At 46.1% G+C, this 27,234-nt stretch overlaps 1 protein-coding gene across 2 annotated transcripts in view; it reads right to left on the bottom strand.

The window, feature by feature from the left end:
- Positions 1-27,234, bottom strand: part of ARHGEF37 (Rho guanine nucleotide exchange factor 37) — a 76,720-nt gene that overhangs the window by 14,369 nt on the left and 35,117 nt on the right. For both annotated transcript variants that reach the window (XM_066591308.1, XM_066591309.1), the window contains exons 3-11: positions 21,015-21,251; positions 19,097-19,349; positions 15,843-15,966; positions 15,595-15,739; positions 8,341-8,546; positions 6,883-7,013; positions 4,905-5,009; positions 1,644-1,754; positions 113-439 (exon numbers count right to left, since the gene is read on the bottom strand). In XM_066591308.1, coding sequence (XP_066447405.1) covers positions 113-439; positions 1,644-1,754; positions 4,905-5,009; positions 6,883-7,013; positions 8,341-8,546; positions 15,595-15,739; positions 15,843-15,966; positions 19,097-19,349; positions 21,015-21,251 — 1,639 coding nt within the window. The remainder of the gene's footprint in view (positions 1-112; positions 440-1,643; positions 1,755-4,904; positions 5,010-6,882; positions 7,014-8,340; positions 8,547-15,594; positions 15,740-15,842; positions 15,967-19,096; positions 19,350-21,014; positions 21,252-27,234) is intronic.

The following is a 27,234-nucleotide window of genomic DNA, read 5'->3' as shown; positions in this document are numbered from 1 at the left end:
TTATCTTAGTTCTAATGTAGGCAACAATGAAATTAATAGAAAGCTATACTGCCCTATATCCAAGTATAGAAAATAGTGAAAATGTATAGATAGATAGTTTTTTGTTTTTTACCTGGGAAGAACGCTCTGCTGCAAAACAGCCTTGAACAGCCAAATCTTTTTGCACTGCAATGAAACTCAGGAAAATACTATGAATCAACTGATAAGACAGGAAAATGCAGTTGGGCAGTTCAGACAGTAGCATGGAATGAATAGTCTTGTAGTTGTTTACAATGTCCTCTTCCTCCCATGTCATCTTTCCAGTTTCACTGAATCTCTCCTCCAGGTTTTCATAGTCTAAAAGTTTGTCCATTCTCTTCCGGATTAGGTTCTTTGGTCCCTTCAAACACTCTGAAAGGTCACTTAGAGGCTGCAGGACCATTATTTCCAGTTTCCTTTTCTGCAAGAAGCAGGTGCTATCAGAGCTTAGAGAACAAGGTGTATAGGAAAAAGAATCAAATCATGTACTCATACACAACCGTATGAAGCTACCAGAAAAAGTAAGTGAACACTATGGAATTACCTGGATTTCTGTACTGATTACTAATAAAATGTGGTCTGATCAGGATTGTAATCAGGGTTGCCTGTTGTGTTCTTGGAATGATCTCAACAGGCCATCCACTTCTTGGGATAGCAGATACAGTCCTGAATTTCTCCATTTGTTGATAATTTGTCGATCTGTATACAGATGTACACTCAGTTCTTTAACAATGCTTTTGTAGCCTTTTCCAGCTTAATGTATCTTTATAAAATATATTCTTTCTTGAAAAGAACAAATTTGTCAGTGACCAGGCTTTGTGTGCCTTTATTTAATGGACAAAGCATTTGTAAAACCCATGCTTTAGGTCCCATAGCCATAAATGAAACCCTTTTTGCCAATCAGCTCTTAGAGAAGTCATTAACACAGAGGTTCACCTACTTTTTCTCCCTGCATTGTGAATGTTTCTTCAATATGCTCAATAAAATACATGAATGGTACAACTGTTTATGTGTTACTAAGTTTAGTTACTGTAGATTGTTTTTGTCTATGATTATGACTTAGATAACTTATCAGAACACAGTTTTTCAGTAATTAATGCAGAAATCCAGGTAATTCCAAATAGTTCACTTACTTTTTCTTGCAACTGTACATATAAAGTACAAGAAAGGAAGTGCAGCTACTCAAAACATTACAATGTGCAAGGCAAGTGCAATAGTGCAGGAGGTTCGAACCTTCTACCCAAAACCTAAAAATCGTCATACACTAGTAAATTAGAAGTTAGAACGATTGCCATTTTTTGAAAGAAATGGCTGCACAACAGAACAGAGAAATAGCAAATATAAGTTACTGATCATTGGTTGCAGCTTCAAATATAATGGCATATGGACATTTCTATGCTGTGCGCAGCAATTCTTTGTATATCCTGTTTATTCAGCTCAGAGCAGCAGTGTAGAATACTGAGTGAGCAGATAGTGGGTCACTTTGTAAAATAGTCCAAGTGAGCCCTGATCCTGATGCAATACCATTCTCTACATCCTTTGCATATCATATTTCGCTATTGGTTTTGAGTTGCAGTTTGCTCCCCATTGACTGAATAGCTGTGCCCAAAATCTAGGGTACTTACAAATGCTGGATAGATGCTATTGCAGAGTTCTAGTGTGTAGCCATTCAATGGATGAATCGATTCTTGGAGGTACTCCATTGGATATGTCTCAGGCTGGATAAGAAAGTATTCCTGTGAACCATAAGGAGATGGTGAGTAAGTAAGTAAGGAAATAAATCATGGAAACCATAGTAATGAACTGTAATTGCAGATAATGAAACAGTAATAAATAGTCATACAGAGATGTGGCAAATCAGGGTATGGTAAATATGTAACAAGTATACACTGTGTACATCAACAAATGAAAACTCTGCTTATTATGGCTGAAGAAGTAGTTTTCAGTGACATTAAGAGAATTTCCGGCATTTGTGTCCGATAGAATAGTGTAGTCGGCAACCGTACTCTGTCAGGAACAAAGGGAGGAAACAAACGGAACACTGCTGAACCGTCTTAGTACTATTAGCTTATGGTTAGGTTACATTCAGGGTTCCATCTGAATCCCTTTTTCTTATAGTAACTTCCATGGTGAGAATAAATGAGCTCACATACACAAAGGCCAGGGGCGTAACTATAGGGGATGCAGGGGATGCGGTTGCACCCGGGCCCAGGAGCTTTGGGGGGCCCATAAGGCCTCTCTTCTCCATATAGGGAGCCCAGTGCTATGAATAAAGCATTATAATTGGGGGCCCCGTTCAGGGTTTTGCATTGGGGCCTAGGAGCTTCAAGTTATGCCTCTGACAAAGGCCAAATATTAATGACGTTTACCTAAAGTGATAAAAACAGATATACATGCAAAATATCAAAAGGTATCCAAGATATCAAGAAAGATATCACTGTGTGAGACAAGTAAAATCATAGTTGATGTTCCTTAGTCCCAGAGATCGAGAGTAGACTTCCCCAACACCATTTCATGGTGGACTCCCCCACTGTCCTTGTCTGCAGTGAACTTATAAACCATGGATGGCACTGCAAGATATTTCTACTAAATTATCCAATGAGACATTTTATTGCCATTCTGTCAAGTATTACAAGGCAAAGTTTTTCTCTTAACTGTGAGAAAGACATTGCACCGGTCAGAATATCATGATTAAGGCTTCTTTCCCAAAAGCGTATATCAGCCGGCCGATATATGCTACGTTGGGAGAGCTAAAACTGGTGAATGGGCGCACAAATCAAGCTTTTGTGCCCCCATTCAGACGGCATGGGTCCCGGCACATATACACTGAGACTACCACGATGTCACCCCTTTTCCCTCCTTACCTATCGCAGGCTCACCTGTCCTCTCCTCCCCGCTAGTTCTTTGCAAATAGAAGGGGCAGGATGGGGGCGGAGCTAAGTGCCGGCCCATCCTGCCTCCTTTCATTGATGGCTATGGACAGGGGGCAGGGAGAGGGCGGGAGTTAGCGGGGAGGAGAGCAGAGGTGAGCCTGCACGGGGGGAGGAGAGCAGAGGGAGGGAGTTTAGCAGCCACGCTGCTTAACTCCCTCCCACCTGTGGCCACTGCCATGGGTTCTCATAGGAGCCCATGCAGCGGCCGACATATTCCAGCCCAAAAGATAGTTCCAGGACTATCATTTGGGTCTGATGTAAAAATGCCTGGCGCTATATTGGCCTGGCCGCGCACTTTTACGTCTCAGGAATACGGCCATGTGATCTGATGCATTGGAATCCAATGCATCAGATCACAGCGTATATCATCCGACCGTGAAAATATCCGGCTGATATACGCTCATGGGGAAGAAGCCTAAGGGTGAATACACATGGGCGGCAATTCCGCGGTGAGATTTTCCGCATATTTTCTGCCTGTGACGCTGCCATAGGATTGCATTGGTTTATGCAATCCTATGCAGACAGCCGCAGCATGTCCTATTTCTGTGCGAGGCCAGCACAGAAACGTCACCGCTGACACGCCAGCTCTGCTCAGCGCATGTGCGGCTGTGCGCCAGCCAGCACATTGCAGAGCAGAGAGAAGACATGGGAGAAGGTGAGCCACGGGTCACTGCAGGGGCATGGCTCGCATCCCACTGCGAGAATTCTCGCAGTGGGATCCGACCCGGCCATCTGCATTCACCCTACGGAATGTTTTTAAGTGTTAACCTATGCTAGCTGTAATGCTGTGTTTAGATGGAACGATTATCATTCAAATGAGCGAACATCAACAATAATCGCTTAGTCTAAACGCAAGCCCACTGAACTACGAATGAGAATTGTTTGCTTCTCATTCGTCATTCAGTTTCAGCCAGCATTAAAATCGTTTGCTCATTCTCTTCTCGTTGCGTTTAAACACTTCTTGTACACATAGGAATGTGAATCACTAAACGAGAAGTAAATGATTCTTAATGATGATCTGCCTGTATAGACAGGCTGTGGAAGCGAGCTGCTGATGATGTCATCAGATCATTCACTCGTGCAAATAATTCTCGTTCAGTGTAAAAGAAGCATAAGATAGGGGCTTTCCAAGTATGTTGAATACCACTTAATATGTATTATGTGTTACCGTGCAGGGCGGCGCGGGGTCCCCTTGTCAGCGCGCGCCGCCCCGGCTTCGGCTCCAGCGTCCTGGAGTTCTGACATCAGGGCCTCCCCGGCCACGGGGGGCGGCCGGTGGGCGGCGGTGTGGGCGTGTCCGCCCGTAGGGTGTCGGCCGCACGCCTCCACCTCTCTTGTGCTGTAGTGGGGGAGTTGGCTCTTCCCCCCTCCGCCCCTGGGCGGAGTCCTGTGGTCATAAGGCTGGCGGTGACCTGAGCTCACCGCCAGTTATTGGTTCTGTCAGCTCCTAGTTAGTCCTGTCTGCAGTTCTTCTCAGTCAGTACCCTAATTTGCTCGTCAGCTTCCTTTTCCAGCTTTGCCTTGTGCTCAGTATTTTCTGTTTGGTCACTCCATCTGCCTTTCCTTGTCGGTACTCTGTCCCCCGTTAGTTAGGTGCATCTAGTGCAGTCGCCAGGTCCCTAGTCAGGGTAGGGACCGCCATCCAGTTGTCCGCCTGGGGTTAGCCAGGTCGAGGCAAGTAGGTTCAGGGCACCCCACCAGGAGCTTGGGGGAAGTCAGAGTGCTGTAACATTATGAATGTAGAGTCTGATTATTCACCTGTGCAATACGGAATATGCTGTTTATCTACTTTCATGAAGTAAAGATGCGGTATATTATTCAATACAGTCTGAATGTCTTACTACTATACTAGTCCTTCTAATAATACAATGAAGATATAACGTGAAGAAGTGGATTAACTAATGGCACACAGAATATACAGAGCAGCAGTTCTGTACACACTATAATCGTTACCTCCACCGTCTTCACATATGTCAGGACATTTTCTTCCATTTGGCCAACCACAGCTGCCAGTCCATGAAACCTCTCAGCCAGACAATCAAACTCTTTGTCTTCTCTCTACCAAGAAAGAAAGCATTTAATTTGCTGCTATAGGTAAAAACACAAACTGGTATATATGTGAAATAAAGATCTCACAATGCACACAATATAATATCTCTGCACAGCAGCTGATTACTAAATTACATCTAAAGACAGCAAAAAGTCAGCAAGTAGACCTCTAAGGCCTTTTTACACGAGCGATGCGTCTTCACCCAGGTCGCATCACGTCCAAAAATCTCGGCAACGCTGCAGTGCTGCGATCTAATTCCAAAAGGAATTAGCGTTCTCTTGTGCATTCAGATGGCCGCATCGCATAAAAAGGACGCTGCAGCGACGCTCATGAGAATGAATTTAGCTTTAGGAATCTATGGGAGCTCCCTGCAATTTTCATCAAAGAATAGGACATGGCCTATATTTTGATGCTTCAAGAAAAAATCATAACTGCAAATTGCTGGCAATTTTGGCGATTATTAGTCACGATTTTCTCGCAGCTAAAGATCACCCATGTAAATGAATGCCTTGAATCCAATGCTGTACATGGTCGCAATTTTCCAGCGACGTTTTCTCGCGGCTAATAGCTGCCTAATGAATGCCTCGTCTGAATGAGGCCTAAGGGTATGTTCACCCAGTCATTTTCATGGGATTTAAGCAAGGATCTCATAACTAAATACTGATGGAATCTGCCAAAATACTGCAGACAAGGGATTAAACAGAAGAACATGTTTGTCATGTTTTGCCGGTATGAGTTTCACATGCGCAAAAACATACTCAAAGCAAACCCATTGATTTCAACGGGTTTGTTCAGATGAGCATGTTTCTTGTGAGCAAATCCTGTGCACAAGAAAAGATAGGACCTTCTCTATCTTTCTGCAGGTTACACAGCACGCTGCCATAGAAGTCTATGGCCAGATAAAAAAAATCAAAGGGAAGTGCGGACAACTCTTATTCATGCGCAAATACGCTCTGTTGCGGCAAGTGTATTTCGTCTGTCAAAAACCCTAATTCTAGTGAAGTCATAGGTTTGCATACACCTTAGCCACATGCATTAAAACTCTGTTTTTTCACATTTCTGACATTTAAGCCCCATTCATATGGGCATATATGTATTTAAATGCGCCTGAGCGTTGCATACTTGCAGAATGAACTGTGCTTCTTTGCACATGCATCAGCATATTTTACTGTACTTTTTTGCATCCGCACCAATTGAAATGGCTAATTAGTCTAATGCGTTCCAAATGTGTTCTTTTCCCTGCACAATTACGCAGTGTTTAACGCATCTCCTAGTGTAGCGTGCATTTGTGCATACCCATCGACTTCTGTGGGGACTTTACAAATACAAGGCATAGAAAGGCAGGTGTGTGTGTTCTTCTATGAATGTGGCTCATTTGTCAGCACTGTTGGCTTTTAGGGCTGGGGTCCTAGGTTCACGCCCATTAAGGATAACATCTCCCTGGACTTTGAAAAACTCCATCTAGATGTTGCCCCTGGTCAGATTTGAACCTTCAACTCCCGACACGTCAAAAGCAACAATGCTAACAACTGAGCCACCAGACGTGTTTGATCTGCTCAAACAAGGAGGGGAAACATAAATAGAACATAAAAACATCATCCATTGGACAGATTTGAACCGGCTCCCATGAATCAGCACTGTCACCCACTGAAGTCGGCGCACACTACAAAAATTCGGACTCCTGTGCATGCGCTCTCCTATACAAGTCTATGGGAGAGCGCACACACGGGACTCAGAAAAGACTAGGATTTTTGTGATGTGCGCTAACTTCACTTATGGACAGCACTGAATCACCCGCCTCCCTGTAACGTCCCCTACAAGCGCCATATTTTGGTTCATAGTGCTGTGGGGAGGTGACAGGTTCCCTTTAAGCTATCTTACCTTGGGTACGATGCCAGTCTGTTGTTTTAGGAACAGACTTATACGTTGAGACTTCTTGGACAGAGTATGAGTATTTAGAGTTGACACCTTTTCCCTTAGAGTTCTCTGGTCTAACCGCAGGTACTTGGTGGCTGTTCAAAAAAGGATAATTATTTATAAATTATATTTGCTCTCATATTACGTCAGGCACAGTTTTTTTTATAAATGGAACTTATATGTAAAGGCTAAGGGGGAACAAGGAGGCAGACACTTTATTCCTCAAACAGGATGAGCTATTTTATACTTATAAGATGGTACTTAGAATAAGCCATGAAATTCTGATATATGGAGGGGGTCTGTCCACTGGGGATCAAGATCCCTATAGCTTTTCTCCTGCACAGAACGACTCCTGGCCACCCGCTGTGCAGGGTAACACTGTAAAGAAGGTGATGCCAGGGACATCACTATAGGGGTCAGATGGGCCTCAAGAAATTCAAGCGAAAATGCTGCATCTAATTTTGCTCACTAGTCAAGTCCTTCTACCAAGCCACATGGGCATGGGCGTAACTATAGAGGATGCAGGGGGTGCAGTTGCACCCGGGGCCAATGAGCCTTAGGGGTCCATAAGGCTTATCTTTTCCATACAGGGAGCCCAGTGCTATGACTAGAGCATTACAGTTGGGGGCCCCGTTGAAGCTTCTGGGTCCCAAAGCAAAATCTTGAACTTACGCCTCTGTGCATGGGTATTGGAGGCTTGGGACTGCTGCAACCTTCACCTCCATCTCTCTCCTGACCTTTTTTGTAAGGTATATATACATTTTTGTGATTTAACCTGCAACATTTTTGAGCATTTTTTTTTTAATTGCATGGGAAATTCTATAAAACACACACACAAGAAACTTGGATTATTAGGCTATATGCAGGCAGTGTGGTCAAAGGAGCTTTCCATTTTTCTAAGTGTTCTCCACCCTGCAACAAACATTTATTATAACATACGCCACATTACATGACTTGAGGCATCACAGGGTCTTCTGGCCCCAGTGACATACACAGGTCATGTGGCCTGTAATGTAGAAGCTGAGGCTTGTCAATAGGATGACACTGATGACGTCATATAGCAGCCCTCTCACTGACTGCAGCAGATACATAGGTAAAGTTAAAACACACCGGCCAAGAGGACACGAGCCGTGGCAAAGAAGCAACTGGTGAACAGAGAAGTGACCAATGTTGACCATCAGAGGCGTAACTTGAAGCTCCTGGGTTCCAATGCAAAATCTGTAACAGGGCCCCCAACTATAATGCTTTATTCATAGTACTGGACTCTCTATATGGAGAAGAGAGGTCTTATGGGCCCCCTAAGGCTCCTGGACCTGGGTGCAACCGCATCCCCTATAGTTACGCCAGTGTTAACAATATTAGAAAGTCCTTTAAATTACGGATACTATACTTTTGAGCATCATTCACTAAAACGTTTCTCACCAACTTCTTTGCGTCTCTTGTTCTCATTGATGTTGACATTCACCTCCTTCATGGTATTGAGGGCTCTCTGCAATGCATCTTGTGACTCTTTGTTCTGTGTGTCTGGGCTCAGGATATTCTGCAGTAACAATGGATACTTGGTGATGCGTTGCACAGGCATGACGAGGTAGAAGCTAAGATCTGTGTATTGTGCTGATGACCCGGTCCTTTGTGTGAATAAGAGGAAATGGTAAGTTAAATCTCAGTGCATGTACTGTATAACTTGTTTTGAAGAATCACATAACTTTAGCGAAATCTAGATTTATTACAATTAAAATTTTGGGCCAATTCACATGGCCGTATGTTTGGGCTGCGTGCTGTCTGTGTATTCCACAAACTGCACATGGCTCTATTATAACCTAAGAGGTATTTCATGAGTGATTTTGCCCATGGAAGGATGGTCCATATGAAAAAAATCACTGCATGTCCTATTCTCCTCTGAGAATAGGACATGCAATGTGCAGTGTCTATGGAGATCGGAGAGCACATGGATGGATGTCCGTGTGCTCTCTGATACAAGTCGCGCCTGAGTTTCTCTGCTACGTGAATCCAGCCTAAGACATAGTACAATATATTCAACTTTTAGAGATGCCATAGAACAGAAGATGCAGTAATTAAAATAAAGTCGGAGGAAGGTGCATAACCCATTATCAAGAAATTGCATGAGCTCTGTGGTTAAAGCATGTCCAGAACATGATTATTTTTCTATGAAGCATGGATCAGACTAATTAAAAGCTTGTCTAAGGCCTCATGCACAGAGTATGTAGGCCTTCGATAGTTCTCCTGCACATTGACACTACTGACCACCAGCTGTATAACACTGCTCCATTGAAGTAAACAGAGCAGTGTTGTACTTCCCTGTACAGTTGGTGGCCAGTAGGGTCACTGGACAGGGGAAATCTGTGAATGAGCAACAGGAGTGCTTAACTGCACTGCAGCACCTTCACTCTGAGGATAGGTAGGGGTCCTAGTAGTAAGACTTACACCAATAAGAAACATATGGCATATCCTAGAAATATGCCATTAGATGCAACTAGAGATGAGCGAGCATACTCGCTAAGGACAATTACTCGATCGAGCATTGTCCTTAGCGAGCATCTCCCTGCTCGGGAGCAAAAGTTCGGGTGTCGGCGTGGCTGACAGGTGAGTTGCGGCAGTGAGCAGGGGGGAGCGGGGGGGAGAGAGGGAGAGAGAGAGATCTCCCCTCCGCTCCTTCCCGCTCTCCCCCGCCGGCAGCCGAATCTTTGCTCCCGAGCGGGCAGGTACTCGCTAAGGGCAATGCTCGATCGAGCAATTGCCCTTAGCGAGTATGCTTGCTCATCTCTAGATGCAACACATTTGCCTACATCATTGGCATAAACTTTTGGCACAAAGGAAGCCAACCAATAGGTGGTGTAAAGCTAATCAGAAGGGTCTAAAAAATGTATCACCCAGCATGAGATACTTTTGATAAATTTGGCGCATTTTTAGTAAATCACGATTTCACAGTTTTACATTACAAATCTTCCAACCTGTGGATTTTGCGGCGAATCTGCAGGTAATCTGCAACAAAATCCTTAACAATTGGGATATGTTGTGGATTTTTACTATCCAATTGAACTCAATGGGTAAAATTCACAACAAATCCATACCAGGTTCACAATATAAATTGATATTCAAATTTAAAACTTGCACCGCAGGTCACTTTTTCACATCAGGCGTTGCATATTTGCGTGTGCAACAGCACTTTTAATTGTACTTTTTGCAAGCGCAGAAAAATATGTATCGATGCTCTCAGAGATTGAACTGACCAATTAGTTTAATAAGTTCAAGATGTATTCTTTCCCTGCGCAAATGCACAGGAAAATAGAGCATGCTGTGTTGATTTTTTTTTTTTGCACGACCAAAATGCGCTTGCAAAATACACGCGTGTGAATGAATCCATTAAATTTTTCACGGGCAAAAACAACTGTGTGACACAGGCCTTACACTGCTATTTTTTTCCCACAGCATGGGGGAGGAGACTTTTTGAAATGTCATCCAAATTGTCTGTACTTTAAGGGCAGATTCAGATGAGCATAGGCACAACTACGCTCACCGGCATAGAGCATAGGCACAACTACGCTCACCGGCATAGAGCATAGGCACAACTACGCTCACCGGCATAGAGCATAGGCAGAACTACGCTCGCTGGCATAGAGCATAGGCACAACTACACTCGCCGGTATAGAGCATAGGCACAACTACGCTCACTGGCATAGAGCATAGGCACAACTAAGCTCACCGGCATAGAGCATAGGCACAACTACACTCGCCGGTATAGAGCATAGGCACAACTACGCTCACCGGCATAGAGCATAGGCACAACTACACTCACCGGCATAGAGCATAGGCACAACTACGCTCGCTGGCATAGAGCATAGGCACAACTACGCTCGCTGGCATAGAGCATAGGCACAACTACGCTCACCGGCAGAGAGCATAGGCACAGCTACGCTCGCCGGCATAGAGCATAGGCACAACTACACTCACCGGCAGAGAGCATAGGCACAACTACGCTCGCTGGCATAGAGCATAGGCACAACTACGCTCGTCGGTACAGAGCATAGGCACAACTACGTTCGCCAGCATAGAGCATAGGCACAACTACGCTCACCAGCATAGAGCATAGGCACAACTACACTCACCGGCATAGAGCATAGGCACAACTACGCTCGCCGGTATAGAGCATAGGCACAACTACGCTCACCGGCATAGAGCATAGGCACAACTACACTCACCGGCATAGAGCATAGGCACAACTACACTCGCCGGTATAGAGCATAGGCACAACTACGCTCACCGGCATAGAGCATAGGCACAACTACACTCACCGGCATAGAGCATAGGCAGAACTACGCTTGCTGGCATAGAGCATAGGCACAACTACGCTCACCGGCAGAGAGCATAGGCACAACTACGCTCGCTGGCATAGAGCATAGGCACAACTACACTCACCGGCATAGAGCATAGGCACAACTACACTCGCCGGTATAGAGCATAGGCACAACCACGCTCACCGGCATAGAGCATAGACACAACTACACTCACCGGCATAGAGCATAGGCACAACGACGCTCGCTGGCATAGAGCATAGGCACAACTACGCTCACCGGCAGAGAGCATAGGCACAACTACGCTCGCTAGCATAGAGCATAGGCACAACTACGCTCGTCGGTACAGAGCATAGGCACAACTACGTTCGCCAGCATAGAGCATAGGCACAACTACGCTCGGTGGCACAGAACATAGGCACAGCTATGCTTGCCGGCATAAAGCATAGGCACAATTACGCTCACCGGCATAGAGCATAGGCACAACTACACTCACCGCCACAGAGCATAGGCACAACTACGCTCGCCGGTATAGAGCATAGGCACAACTACGCTCGCTGGCATAGAGCATAGGCACAACTACGCTCACCGGCAGAGAGCATAGGCACAACTACGCTCACTGGCATAGAGCATAGGCACAACTACGCTTGTCGGTACAGAGCATAGGCACAACTACACTCACCGGCATAGAGCATAGGCACAACTACGCTCACCGGCAGAGAGTATAGGCACAACCACGCTCACCGGCAGAGAGCATAGGCACAACTACGCTCGCTGGCATAGAGCATAGGCATAACTACACTCACCGGCATAGAGCATAGGCACAACTACACTCGCCGATATAGAGCATAGGCACAACTACGCTCACCGGCATAGAGCATAGGCACAACTACACTCGCCGGCATAGAGCATAGGCACAACTACGATCGCTGGCATAGAGCATAGGCACAACTACGCTCACCGGCAGAGAGCATAGGCACAACTACGCTCGCTGGCATAGAGCATAGGCACAACTACGCTCACCGGCATAGAGCATAGGCACAACTACACTCACCGGCATAGAGCATAGGCACAACTACACTTGCCGGTATAGAGCATAGGCACAACTACGCTCACCGGCATAGAGCATAGGCACAACTACACTCACCGGCATAGAGCATAGGCAGAACTACGCTCGCTGGCATAGAGCATAGGTACAACTACGCTCACCGGCAGAGAGCATAGGCACAACTACACTCGCTGGCATAGAGCATAGGCACAACTACACTCACCGGCATAGAGCATAGGCACAACTACACTCGCCGGTATAGAGCATAGGCACAACTACGCTCACCGGCAGAGAGCATAGGCACAACTACACTCACCGGCATAGAGCATAGGCACAACTATGCTCGCTGGCATAGAGCATAGGCACAACTACGCTCACCGGCAGAGAGCATAGGCACAACTACGCTCGCTGGCATAGAGCATAGGCACAACTACGCTCGTCGGTACAGAGCATAGGCACAACTACGTTCGCCAGCATAGAGCATAGGCACAACTACGCTCACCAGCATAGAGCATAGGCACAACTACACTCACCGGCATAGAGCATAGGCACAACTACGCTCGCCGGTATAGAGCATAGGCACAACTACGCTCACCGGCATAGAGTATAGGCACAACTACACTCACCGGCATAGAGCATAGGCACAACTACACTCGCCGGTATAGAGCATAGGCACAACTACGCTCACCGGCATGAAGCATAGGCACAACTACACTCACCGGCATAGAGCATAGGCAGAACTACGCTCGCTGGCATAGAGCATAGGCACAACTACGCTCACCGGCAGAGAGCATAGGTACAACTACCTTCGCTGGCATAGAGCATAGGCACAACTACACTCACCGGCATAGAGCATAGGCACAACTACACTCGCCAGTATAGAGCATAGGCACAACTACGCTCACCGGCATAGAGCATAGGCACAACTACACTCACCGGCATAGAGCATAGGCACAACTACGCTCACTGGCATAGAGCAAAGGCACAACTACGCTCACCGGCAGAAAGCATAGGCACAACTATGCTCGCTGGCATAGAGCATAGGCACAACTACGCTCGTCGGTACAGAGCATAGGCACAACTACGTTCGCCAGCATAGAGCATAGGCACAACTACGCTCGGTGGCACAGAGCATAGGCACAGCTATGCTTGCCGGCATAAAGCATAGGCACAACTACACTCACCGGCATAGAGCATAGGCACAACTACACTCACCGGCACAGAGAATAGGCACAACTACGCTCGCTGGTATAGAGCATAGGCACAACTACGCTCGCTGGCATAGAGCATAGGCACAACTACGCTCACCGGCAGAGAGCATAGGCACCACTACGCTCGCTGGCATAGAGCATAGGCACAACTATGCTCGTCGGTACAGAGCATAGGCACAACTACACTCACTGGCATAAAGCATAGGCACAACTACGCTCACCGGCAGAGAGCATAGGCACAACTACGCTCACCGGCAGAGAGCATAGGCACAACTACGCTCGCTGGCATAGAGCATAGGTACAACTACACTCACCGGCATAGAGCATAGGCACAACTACACTCGCCGGTATAGAGCATAGGCACAACTACGCTCACCGGCATAAAGCATAGGCACAACTACTCTCGCCGGCATAGAGCATAGGCACAACTACGATCGCTGGCATAGAGCATAGGCACAACTACGCTCACCGGCAGAGAGCATAGGCACAACTACGCTCGCTGGCATAGAGCATAGGCACAACTACGCTCGTCGGTACAGAGCATAGGCACAACTACGTTCGCCAGCATAGAGCATAGGCACAACTACGCTCGCTGGCACAGAGCATAGGCACAGCTATGCTTGCCGGCATAACGTATAGGCACAACTACGCTCACCGGCATAGAGCATAAGCACAACTACACTCACCGGCACAGAGCATAGGCACAACTACGCTCACCGGTATAGAGCATAGGCACAACTACGCTCGCTGGCATAGAGCATAGGCACAACTACGCTCACCGGCAGAGAGCATAGGCACGACTACGCTCGCTGGCATAGAGCATAGGCACAACTACGCTCGTCGGTACAGAGCATAGGCACAACTACGCTCGCCAGCATAGAGCATAGGCACAACTACGCTCGCCGGCACAGAGCATAGGCACAGCTATGCTCGCCGGCACAGAGCATAGGCAGAACTACGCTCGCCGGTATAGAGCATTGGCACAACTACGCTCGCCGGCATGGAGCATAGGCACAACTACGCTCACCGGCAGAGAGCATAGGCACAACTACGCTCGCTTGCATAGAGCATAGGCACAACTACACTCACCGGCATAGAGCATAGGCACAACTACACTCACCGGTATAGAGCATAGGCACAACTACGCTCACCAGCATAGAGCATAGGCACAACTACACTCACCGGCATAGAGCATAGGCACAACTACGATCGCTGGCATAGAGCATAGGCACAATTACACTCACCGGTAGAGAGCATAGGCACAACTACGCTCGCTGGCATAAAGCACAGGCACAACTACGCTCACCGGCATAGAGCATAAGCACAACTACACTCACCGGCACAGAGCATAGGCACAACTACGCTCGCCGGTATAGAGCATAGGCACAACTACGCTCGCCAGCATAGAGCATTGGCACAACTACCCTCGCCGGCACAGAGCATAGGCACAGCTATGCTCGCCGCACAGAGCATAGGCACAACTACGCTCGCCGGTATAGAGCATAGGCACAACTACGCTCCCCGGCATGGAGCATAGGCACAACTACGCTCACCGCCAGAGAGCATAGGCACAACTACGCTCGCCGGCATAGAGCATAGGCACAACTACGCTCGCCGGCACGGAGCATAGGCACAGCTACGCTCACCGGCATGGAGCATAGGCACAACTACACTCGCTGGCACAGAGTATAGGCACAACTACGCTCGCCGGCACAGAGCATAGGCACAACTACGCTCGTCGACACAGAGTGTAGTTGCACCTGAACAAGGGAATTTCTTCCCCTTTGCCGGGTTTTCAAACTGTTGAGTTTGAGAAAATTGCACGAAGATAAGTGCTGCCAATCTTCCCTGCACGATATATTCACTACATGCGGGAAAGATAGGACAAGTCTGTACATTGAAATCAGTAGTTTCGTTTAGTCCTGTTATGCAGACTTGATTATCACGGCCGCATAAGGGGAGAAATTCACGTTCGTCTGAATCCGCCCTAACACTGAATATTTTCCATACACAAATACGCAGTGGAGAATACACCACAGATATGCCATGTGTGAACGTACTCTTAAAGTCCTAAAACCATGAGTTGTGCTACAGTGATACTCACGATACTGACATCATGGCATCTCGAATGAGTTCAGCTACATGTACCTCTTGATAGTGTTGTAGCAGTGATGTGGATCTGGTATATGTAGCACAATATACAGTATATACATTTTCCATATCTTTGCTGAATTCCTGAAAGAGACTTCCTGAAAAACACAAAAAAATATCCACAGAATGTCCATGACTTCATTATTAACATCTAATAATCTTACAAGCTGGACAAAATAATGATTTCATTCTTCATCATACCAATAAGAGTAAGTTGGTTGTGTTGGTCATGTTCTGTCTGTTTTAGTTCATGCAGAAATAGTTCATGGACCAAAAGGATTTCATCCAGATTGGAGAATAGACTTTTCACATCAATATCAGGGATCTAGAAGACCACAGACCTCATTATGATCTAGTTACATTACTAGGTTGAAAAGTGCTATGATATAACATTCCTTCAAATTTAACGGACGGATCATTATTTAAAGTGCGGCTCCAACAAACGCAAATTAAACCAGTTTGGTCCCGTGTTAGCCAGTGAATAAGATGTTTATTGCTCTTAGCATCTAGATATGATACCTTTTAATAGCTAACAAAAAAAATGATGTTATAGCGAGCTTTCGAGGCAAATTAGGCCTATTCATAAGGCAAGTTTATAAACAACCCAATGAAGAGGCTTGAGTAGCCTTGAAAGCTTGCTGCAACAAGTTTTCTTTTGCTAGCTATTTAAGGCCTCATGTCCACGGGCAAAAGAAGAATTAAAATCCGCAGCGGATTTTAACTGTTCTCCTGCAAGCGGATCCGCATCCCATAGGGATGCATTGACCACCCGCGGGTAGATAAATACCCGCGGATGGTCAATAAAAGTGATTTTTTTAAAAATGGAGCATGAAAAAATCTGGACCATGCTCCATTTTCATGCGGGTCTCCCGCGGGCTTCTATTGAAGCCTATGGAAGCCGTCCGGATCCGTGGGAGACCAAAATAGGAATTTACTCACCCGCTCCGGTTCTTCCCTTCGCCGCGGCTCCATCTTCTCTCCGTCGCGGCCGGATCTTTTTTCCTCGGGCCGGCGCATGCGCGGGGCACGTCACCGACGTCATCCTGCGCATCCGCCGGGCTGAAGTAAGAAGATACGGCCGCGACGCAGAGAAGATGACGCCGCGGCGAAGGAAGGATCCGGAGCGTGCGAGAGGTGAGTTAATTCTTCTTTTCAGCGCTTATGTCCGCGGGGCAGGAGGGACCCGCTACGGATTCTCCATATAGAATCCGTAGCGGGCCTGATTTTCCCCGTGGACATGAGGCCTAAAAGGAATCATATCTACACAAATGAATACAGTTCTCTGTATGCTCCTGGCAGATAATTGGCGAGAACTCCTCTTCGGAGGGCTCTCCTACTATAAAGAGACGGATCATTGGCGAGAACTCCTTTTCCTAGGGCTCTCCTACTATAAAGAGACAGATCATTGGCGAGAACTCCTTTTCCTAGGGCTCTCCTACTATAAAGAGACAGATCATTGGCGAGAACTCCTCTTCCTAGGGCTCTCCTACTATAAGGAGACAGATCATTGGCGAGAACTCCTCTTCCTAGGGCTCTCCTACTATAAAGAGACAGATCATTGGCGAGAACTCTTCTTCCTAGGGCTCTCCTACTATAAGGAGACAGATCATTGGCGAGAACTCTTCTTCCTAGGGCTCTCCTACTATAAGGAGACAGATCATTGGCGAGAACTCTTCTCCCTAGGGCTCTCCTACTATAAAGAGACAGATCATTGGCGAGAACTCTTCTCCCTAGGGCTCTCCTAATATAAGAAGACAGATCATTGGCGAGAACTTTTCTTTCTAGGGCTCTCCAAATATAAGGCAGCCATATGGCACTGTGCAAATATTTTAGTCAAAAATTTGCTACATCACCTCTATAAAAGCCACCTACTTATTGATTAGAGCAGGACAATGACTTACTGTATGTTCATATAGAGTTAAAGTGCATGCGTGTGAAGATTATGTTTTACATTTTTCACATGCCTGTGTGATACGGGATAATGTGCAGATTCTAGCTGTTTTAAGCCTCCTACACAGCTGTTTCTGTTTTAGTTAGGCCGCCTGCACACAGGCTGGTCACACCCCACGTGCAGGATTCCCACAGCGGAGTTCGACCGGGTGCTTGGCCGGTGACCCCAGCTTACCGCTACGCCGGTTTTCTCCTCTGCCGCGAATGTGCCAGCAGGAGCACCGACCGGCACATGGGCAGTACAGAGGATGCCACGCCGTTGCTATGACGATGACGCGGCTCCTGCGGCCATTCTGCACTGAAGATTGCAGAATGGTCGCGGGACGGATGACTTCTATTGACTTCAATGGAAGCTGGCAATGTGTAGCTGGCACCAAATCGTAGCATGCTGCGATTTCTCCCCGGTAAGTGGAAAATCGCAATTGATTTCCGCTCGTGGGCAGAAAATCGCGTTTTCTCATAGCATGCTGTGGACTGGATTTGTTGCAGAATCCACAGGTGGAATCCTGCTCCGGACTTTGCAATATGAAGTTAATGATTATTATCACTGTTTGGTATATAATTGGTTACTCATACACCTGACTGTAATTCTACAAAATCCCTGACTGGGTGTAAATGTAACCTAGAAGAATTGATTATGTTATGAAGGTAAAGGGCGATCACACCAAATATTGATTTAATTAAGATTTTTCTTTTGTTCATGTGCATTTTGTTAATTGACAAAAATAAACTATTAACACTTCTATTTTTGAAAGCATTCTTACTTTTCAGCATTTTTTGCTCACCTGCCTAAAACCTTTGCACAGTACTGTACATATCCAAGTATACTACAGTATGTCACTATCGGAGCTGAAATTCTTTTAATATTGATAGGACCATTCTACAAATGGAGTGACATCGGTTATCAAAAATTTAATCAACAAAATACAAGCTGCATCAAACTACACCCGCAAAGGCCAAACCGGAAAATTTGTACATGGAAATGCCGTAGACTTCCGCTGGACCAGTTCTATTTTTCGAACCTTCCAAGAAGGAGCTTGGGTGCTTTGAGTTGTATGGATCCTTGGTTTTGAGGACACGAGGGACTCTAATTCATAAAACCTCAGTGCTGTTATCTCCTGGCATGTTTTGATGTTACAAGATAGCTAGAAGTAAAATTTCCTTTTACTCTATGTGGAATGTTCTACTTTGAAATATCTAAAACTGCCCATACTCATAAGGCTACACTTGCTGATTTCAATGGATCAGACTCTGCCATATGTATAAGGACCACCTGACTGTCCCTTCGCAGCAGATCTCTGGGGAAAAAGGATTAGGCAACTTGAGTATCAATATGCCGATTCTTTTATTGCAATGGGAGACAAACTACCGCTGGAGGTGTCAGGCAGAGTCCGATCACTTCTCTGAACTTCTTCTCAGTGGAATAAATCTATACACTCAGAATAGGGAATTCGGGAAAGATAGAGTTATGCAATGTGTGCAATCTGTACAACTAACTCACAAACCTCCTCCAGTTTGGGCTGAATTAAGGAAGTGAGAAGACGCAGAGATTTAACATAAGATATTTCTGTGGAAATGAGCTCTTCTAGAGCAGGATGAACAATTCTTCCACACTCCTCCACTTCATCATACACCGGCTCTTCAATGGTGGGGATATTTTCATATATCCTATTGCTATCTATCAGGGGTGCATCGGCACTGTAGGAACTGCTGCAGGCATCTCTCTGGATGTCAGGGTTATCCATGTCGTTAAAGGACCTGCGCAAGAAACATTCATATAATTACTGCAATATCCATAGGCAGGGTATATTCACCGATCAGACATTAAAAACTAATGATAGGTGAAGTGAATAACATTGTATCACAGAAGGGGAAATATAAAAACAATCACTGAAAATGGCCATATACTTACTGACAGAGGAGGGCAGACATGTGCACCACCTCAGCATGCAGGCAACCATACTGCCAAATGAGGGAGCCAATTGGAATAACTTTAGACTTTAGGATTAGTATTGCTGATTCTAATCGTCTGGGCGATAAAATTGGATCGATTTTTGCTAAATCGGATTGCATCATCTCAATCTGATATTTAGCAACAATCATCAAAATATTGCACGCTGCTTTGAGCAGAAGGGACAGGCGTGTTAGCCCACTGCTGCTGCCTTGCAGTGCTGCCACCACCACCTCCACTGTTGTTTAAGGAGGCCAAACTAGAGAACCCGATTTTTACTCCTATTGATTTTAATGGAAGTCAGAATCGTGAGTGCGTATTCACAATTATTTTTTAAAATCGGGTCGTGAGTGACCGACCCGATTGTTTCAATAATTGCTCAACACTGTTTGTAATAATCCCTTAAGATTTTAGCTTTCTTTTGCTACATCTGTTTGATAAATGTAGTATAAACTATACCTCCTGAATGAGACTGGAAATTTTCTTTTTGACAAAAATGATGTAAACTGAATAATAAATGTGAGGGAACAATTACAGATTTTTTTTTCACTTTTAGCTTTTAACTGCTGTATACACTAGACATGGTACTAAGGCCGTTTTTCCCTATTAACTTTTACCTAACTATTACCATACAATTGATTCTTTAACCCTTTCCAATCCACTATTCTGACGTCTGAAGACATTATGATTTAAGGCTGTACAGCTCTGATGGTGGTAGACGTCCGTTGGGGTTCTCTTACTGTATATCGCCAGCCTCTCTGCTGTCGGAGCTTATCCTATGTGTCACCTCATGCAGTACTGGCTTTAGCCAGCATATAGCGCTGTTGTATAACAGCAGAAAAAGAGTAAGACCTCTAGGAAAACCAGAATACAAATTGGATTGGAAAGGGTTAAAAGGGTATTCCCATAAGTGACTTTTATAACCTATCCACAGGATAGATGATAAAAGTCTGATTAGTGGGAGTCTCAATGCAGAGAACCCCACTAATGACAAGAACAGGGGTCCTGTGTCCCCCTTTTCTCTTCACTTTGGGCTCACTGCACCCACAGCAGTGACATAGAGATTGAATGGAGTGATGGTAGAGCACGGTGCCACTTCATTTATATCAGTGGGAGTAATGGAAAAGGTTGAGTACAAGCCAATACAAAAGGACCATTTTTGACTTGATAAACTATCAAGCTTTACAGGATGACAAATGCAGAACAACTGCAAATTGTATCTTTCCTTCCACGCTTAATCCCTACTGTAGGGCACACTTGTTCTGCAGCAGTCTGTCTTAGAATTCTGCAAATCATCTATTGATATTATAGATATGGCCATAAGATTTCTATTATAGCAAAATGCATTATATACTGTTACAAAAATGTACATTTTTATAGAGCAGGTTCACAAATAATAGAATAATCTGAATATTGTGTACAACATGCATCATCTAAAAGGCAAATACAGTACAATTTCTATGCAAACCTACATGCTTGTGACTTTCCCAGTATTCAGATAAGTAGTTGTCACCGGACTGTGAGCGTCACTCACAGGTACAGGATCATCATATTGCTGTTGAGCAAATGAAGAAGTTTCATATACGCAATCATATATACTATCTTCATCATATGCAGACTCATGTTGAAGCGTCTTCTGGATGCAGGATGGAGAATCATCAAAGCTCCTGGTAACATCTGACTGTGGGCTAACTGAATGAGCAGGAGGCCTGTAAGTGTGAAGAGTCATTTTAAGACAGCATTAAAAAGATATAAAATTATGAGCCTTTTAAGACATAGCTTTGTAATAAGTAGTACACATGACACTGCAGGACACTGCAAGAGACTGTATTCATTTGGACAAATCTCACGGTTTTCCAGGCATAAGTTGCTTTTTTTTCTAGCTAGTGGACTTGATGCACTTTTAAACCTGTCCTAACTTCTGCATATTCCATGTGAAAACGCCTCGCATCCAGGGGTTTTCAGAAGGAGTGCGAGGGCGATATTGGGCTGTGATTCCCAACCCAATATCGCCCTTGCCAGTGAGCAGGAGACCTTAATCCACTGCCAAGTTTTATTCTACTGTTTTATTCCTTATAGATTGCAAGTACCTCTTCTACCCTGGACCACCAGTGGATAAATCATAGCCCTTCAACCCTTGACCACCAGCGAAGAAGGCATTCCCCTTGATCACTACAGCTAGAGGCATTAACTCCTTCCCTACATTACACCACCACGGAAGTTTCTATTTGTCTGAATTATTTTCCAGTATCTAAACCTAGGTGTGTCCTATAGTCTGAAAAATATTATATAAATACACTACATGCTGTAAAATTGACATGATGCCCTTCAAGCTAGGATCGTCAGATATTTAAATATGATAGGTGGGCTACAGGTGATTCAGTCCTCTAAAAACCATACCCACTTAAGGCTACATTCATATTCGGTACAAAATTTTCGTCCAACATGCTGGAAGTTGGATGGACTCCATTATAATCAATGGGGTCTGTCTGAGACTACTCGGATCTGGGATGTGCTGATTCTGGCAGTTCTGGTATTTTGGGGGTTCAGCTCTGAGGACGGAGTCAAACATTGGTAGTAGACCGGAAAGCTGAATGCAGGTCTGAATGTGGTCTAAGCCATCTTCATGTTGCAAATACATGAGGGTACATTGTAGCCAGCTTTCTACCACCTTAATTGTATTACTTGTAATGTCTATGGAAATGTGCTTTTCTGCACAAATAAATGACAACTGAGGCATTCCCTTACATTTACACAAGAGAAGTCAGTATGATACAATCGCTATGAACTATAACTGCAGAGAAAAATAGTTTGCACCTGTGCCCCTTTGTAATTTATTTTAATCCCCCAAAGGCCTTCCTTGTTACTGTTGTCTAGGTTTTGAAGAAAAAATTAAAGTTCCTGATTTGTCTAACTCTTTGGAAAGTACAAAGGGAATCATAGGTTTGTCATTGTGGGCCACACATCCGTGCTCTTCCACATAAAACAAGTGTTTGTTGGTGCAGCAGCAGGCGTATAAGATCACAAGGTTCCTATCGGAGCCGGATAACGAGCCATCAGTAGGATGCTGAGCCTGCTCTCCTATGTTTTATCATTTTGCCGTGTTATGAATTTTTAATCCCGATGGGACCTCTTGACTAAATATTTAGATTCTAACTTTTCTTAGGCTATTTAGCTGCTCCATGCGCCCAAAATAACAGAAGCCCAGTTCCATTGTTATCTGTACTCATAATCAAAGCAACATACATTGTTATTTCACATCCGTGACTAACCTCATTGTACTCATAGGAGAAAAGGAAATCTCAGAATTATAGAATTTGTCTTGCTGTGACTAAATCTGCAAATGCATACAGTATAACGATTATGTGATATAACACTTATATACAGTAAGACCCTGAACACAAGAACAATACTGGGTTCTCTAGTTCAGCTTTAGGCTGGTTCCGCACATAGCGTTTTCTGAGAAATGCCATATTGTTTGTAGACCAATGCATCAGATGGACAGTGTATATCAGCAGGCAGTGAAAGCATGGCTGATATACGCTCATGTGAATGAAGCCTTATCTTGCATGGATCAAGTGGGCCACAACTAAAACAGGAGGACACTGACAGAGTTATGTTAGTTTCCTATGACCATTTAAACCGCCGATTCTCCCGCTAACCACAGAACTACAAAAGAGCTCCAAGAATGGATAAAGTGGTCGAAGGAAGCCTACTGTTTCTCCAAAGTTTCGACAGACCCTTTACTGAGGGTCGTGTGATCCAGAGGCAAGTGTAGACCCTGGTCAACCTCCCTGTAACTGTTCCTGATTCCTATAACCCCCTTCTTGACATCCTGGGTGGTATTAAAAAGTGAGACCTACAAAGACAAATAATAAAAAAAAGTGGATCTGTCATAAATGAGACTTCTCTGTATGTAGAAATCTTCCTCACCGAGACAAGCAAAAAAAGTTATTTCATCTACACCTACACCAATCCAAAATGAAGGAGGGGGTATGTATTGCCCTATATGCCAATTTTCTGGCATACAAAAGTCACAGTTTTCAGACATTTTTGGCAGGCCTCGCTACTTTTTCAAAACGTAGCTGAAGCCTAGCATTAGGGGACGCAGTCCACGCAGCCCATCACATGAGTATAACGTACACCATAAACTGGTGTACATTATACTGAAACCCTCTGGTGCATAGCTGGCATAGATTTTTATATGCATAAAATGCTGGTCTAAAAATATATGTCCCAGTGTTCTTTGGTGCTCGATGGGTAAGAAGGTTACACTGCATTAAGAGTGGAGGGTTCCACTAGCTCACCAAAGGATCTTCCATTGAGAGCAGACTGACACAACAATGGCCCCTTCTTGTAAAAGGTTTAGCAAAAGACAACTCCTTCTGGAGTTGAATTTTGGGAGAATCACTTGACAATAGGGTCGATATAAAAATAACCCATTAGACTTTAGTAATGATATATCCTAAATCTACAGATAGTATCTAGAGATGAGCGAGCACCAAAATGCTCGGGTGCTCGTTACTCGGGACGAAATTATCGCGATGCTCGAGGGTTCGTTTCGAGTAACGAACCCCATTGAAGTCAATGGGCGACCCGAGCATTTTTGGATATCGCCGATGCTCGCTAAGGTTTTCATTTGTAAAAATCTGGGCAATTCAAGAAAGTGATGGGAACGACACAGCAACGGATAGGGCAGGCGAGGGGCTACATGTTGGGCTGCATCTCAAGTTCCCAGGTCCCACAATTAAGCCACAATAGCGGCAAGAGTGGGCCCCCCCCCCTAACAACTTTTACTTCTGAAAAGCCCTCATTAGCAATGCATACCTTAGCTAAGCACCACACTACCTCCAACAAAGCACAATCACTGCCTGCATGACACTCTGCTGCCACTTCTCCTGGCTTACATGCTGCCAACCCCCATCCCCCCCCCGCACGACGCAGTGTCCACAGCGCACACCAAAGTGTCCCTGCGCAGCCTTCAGCTGCACTCATGCCACACCACCCTCATGTCTATTTATAAGTGCGTCTGCCATGAGGAGGAACCGCAGGCACACACTGCACAGGGTTGGCACGGCTAGGCAGCGACCCTCTTTAAAAGGGGCGGGGCGATAGCCCACAATGCTGTACAGAAGCAATGAGAAATATAATCCTGTGCCACCGCCATCAGGAGCTGCACACGTGGGCATAGCAATGGGGAACCTATGTGCCACACACTATTCATTCTGTCAAGGCGTCTGCATGCCCCAGTCAGACCGCGTTTTTTTATAAATAGTCACAGGCAGGTACAACTCCGCAATGGGAATTCCGTGTGCACCCACAGCATGGGTGGCTCCCTGGAACCCACCGGCTGTACATTAATGTATCCCATTGCAGTGCCCATCACAGCTGAGGTAACGTCCGATTAAATGCAGGTGGGCTTCGGCCCACACTGCATGCCCCAGTCAGACTGGGGTTCTTTAGAAGTAGACACATGCAGTTACAACTCCCTGTGGACCCACAGCATGGGTGGCTCCCTGGAACCCACCGGCGGTACATAAATATATCCCATTGCAGTGCCCAACACAGCTGATGTAACGTCAGCTTTAATGCAGGTGGGCAAAAAATTAATTGGATTACACTGTAGGCGAGGGCCACAAAAAATTGGTGTACCAACAGTACTAATGTACGTCAGAAAAATTGCCCATGCCCAACCGAGAGGGCAGGTGAAACCCATTAATCGCTTTGGTTAATGTGGCTTAATTGATAACTAGGCCTGGAGGCAGCCCAGTTAAAATAAAAATTGGTTCAGGTGAAAGTTTCAACACTTTAATGAGCATTGAAACGTATAAAAATTGTTTACAAAAATTATATGACTGAGCCTTGTGGGCCTAAGAAAAATTGCCCGTTCGGCGTGATTACGTCAGGTTTCAGGAGGAGGAGCAGGAGGAGGAGGATGAATAATATACACAGATTGATGAAGCTAAAAGGTCCCTGATTTTGATGGTGATAGAGAACAATGCTTCCATCCGCGGGTGCAGCCTACGTATTGTTTAGGTATCGCTGCTGTCCGCTGGTGGAGAAGAGAAGTCTGGGGAAATCCAGGCTTTGTTCATCTTGATGAGTGTAAGCCTGTCGGCACTGTCGGTTGACAGGCGGGTACGCTTATCTGTGATGATTCCCCCAGCCGCACTAAACACCCTCTCTGACAAGACGCTAGCCGCAGGACAAGCAAGCACCTCCAGGGCATACAGCGCGAGTTCAGGCCACGTGTCCAGCTTCGACATCCAGTAGTTGTAGGGGGCAGAGGCGTCACGGAGGACGGTCGTGCGATCGGCTACGTACTCCCTCACCATCCTTTTACAGTGCTCCCGCCGACTCAGCCTTGACTGGGGAGCGGTGACACAGTCTTGCTGGGGAGCCAGAAAGCTGTCAAAGGCCTTAGAGAGTGTTCCCCTGCCTGTGCTGTACATGCTGCCTGATCTCTGCGCCTCCCCTGCTACCTGGCCCTCTGAACTGCGCCTTCGGCCACTAGCGCTGTCAGATGGGAATTTTACCATCAGTTTGTCCGCCAGGGTCCTGTGGTATAGCATCACTCTCGAACCCCTTTCCTCTTCGGGTATGAGAGTGGAAAGGTTCTCCTTATACCGTGGGTCGAGCAGTGTGTACACCCAGTAATCCGTAGTGGCCAGAATGCGTGTAACGCGAGGGTCACGAGAAAGGCATCCTAACATGAAGTCAGCCATGTGTGCCAGGGTACCTGTACGCAACACATGGCTGTCCTCACTGGGAAGATCACTTTCAGGATCCTCCTCCTCCTCCTCCTCAGGCCATACACGCTGAAAGGATGACAGGCAAGCAGCATGGGTACCCTCAGCAGTGGGCCAAGCTATCTCTTCCCCCTCCTCCTCATCCTCCTCCCCCTCCTCCTCCTCCTCCTCAACGCGCTGAGATATAGACAGGAGGGTGCTCTGACTATCCAGCGACATACTGTCTTACCCCGCCTCTGTTTCCGAGCGCAAAGCGTCTGCCTTTACGCTTTGCAGGGAACTTCTCAAGAGGCATAGCAGAGGAATGGTGGCGCTAATGATTGCAGCATCGCCGCTCACCATCTGGGTAGACTCCTCAAAGTTTCCAAGGACCTGGCAGATGTCTGCCAACCAGGCCCACTCTTCTGTAAAGAATTGAGGAGGCTGACTCCCACTGCGCCGCCCATGTTGGAGTTGGTATTCCACTATAGCTCTACGCTGCTCATAGAGCCTGGCCAACATGTGGAGCGTAGAGTTCAACCGTGTGGGCACGTCGCACAGCAGTCGGTGCACTGGCAGATGAAACCGATGTTGCAGGGTGCGCAGGGTGGCAGCGTCCATGTGGGACTTGCGGAAATGTGCACAGAGCTGGCGCACCTTTCCAAGCAGATCTGACAAGCGTGGGTAGCTTTTCAGAAAGTGCTGAACCACCAAATTAAAGACGTGGGCCAGGCATGGCACGTGCGTGAGGCTGCCGAGCTGCAGAGCCGCCACCAGGTTACGGCCGTTGTCACACACGACCATGCCCGGTTGGAGGCTCAGCGGCGCAAGCCAGCGGTCGGTCTGCTCTGTCAGACCCTGCAGCAGTTCGTGGGCCGTGTGCCTCTTCTCTCCTAAGCTGAGTAGTTTCAGCATGGCCTGCTGACGCTTGCCCACCGCTGTGCTGCCACGCCGCGCGACACCG

The sequence above is a fragment of the Eleutherodactylus coqui genome, chromosome 2 (genome assembly GCF_035609145.1).
Source record: "Eleutherodactylus coqui strain aEleCoq1 chromosome 2, aEleCoq1.hap1, whole genome shotgun sequence".
NCBI classification, from domain to species: Eukaryota; Metazoa; Chordata; class Amphibia; order Anura; family Eleutherodactylidae; genus Eleutherodactylus; species Eleutherodactylus coqui.
Note: the sequence above shows the minus strand (reverse complement) of the source record. Positions and strands in the feature narration are given on the sequence as shown.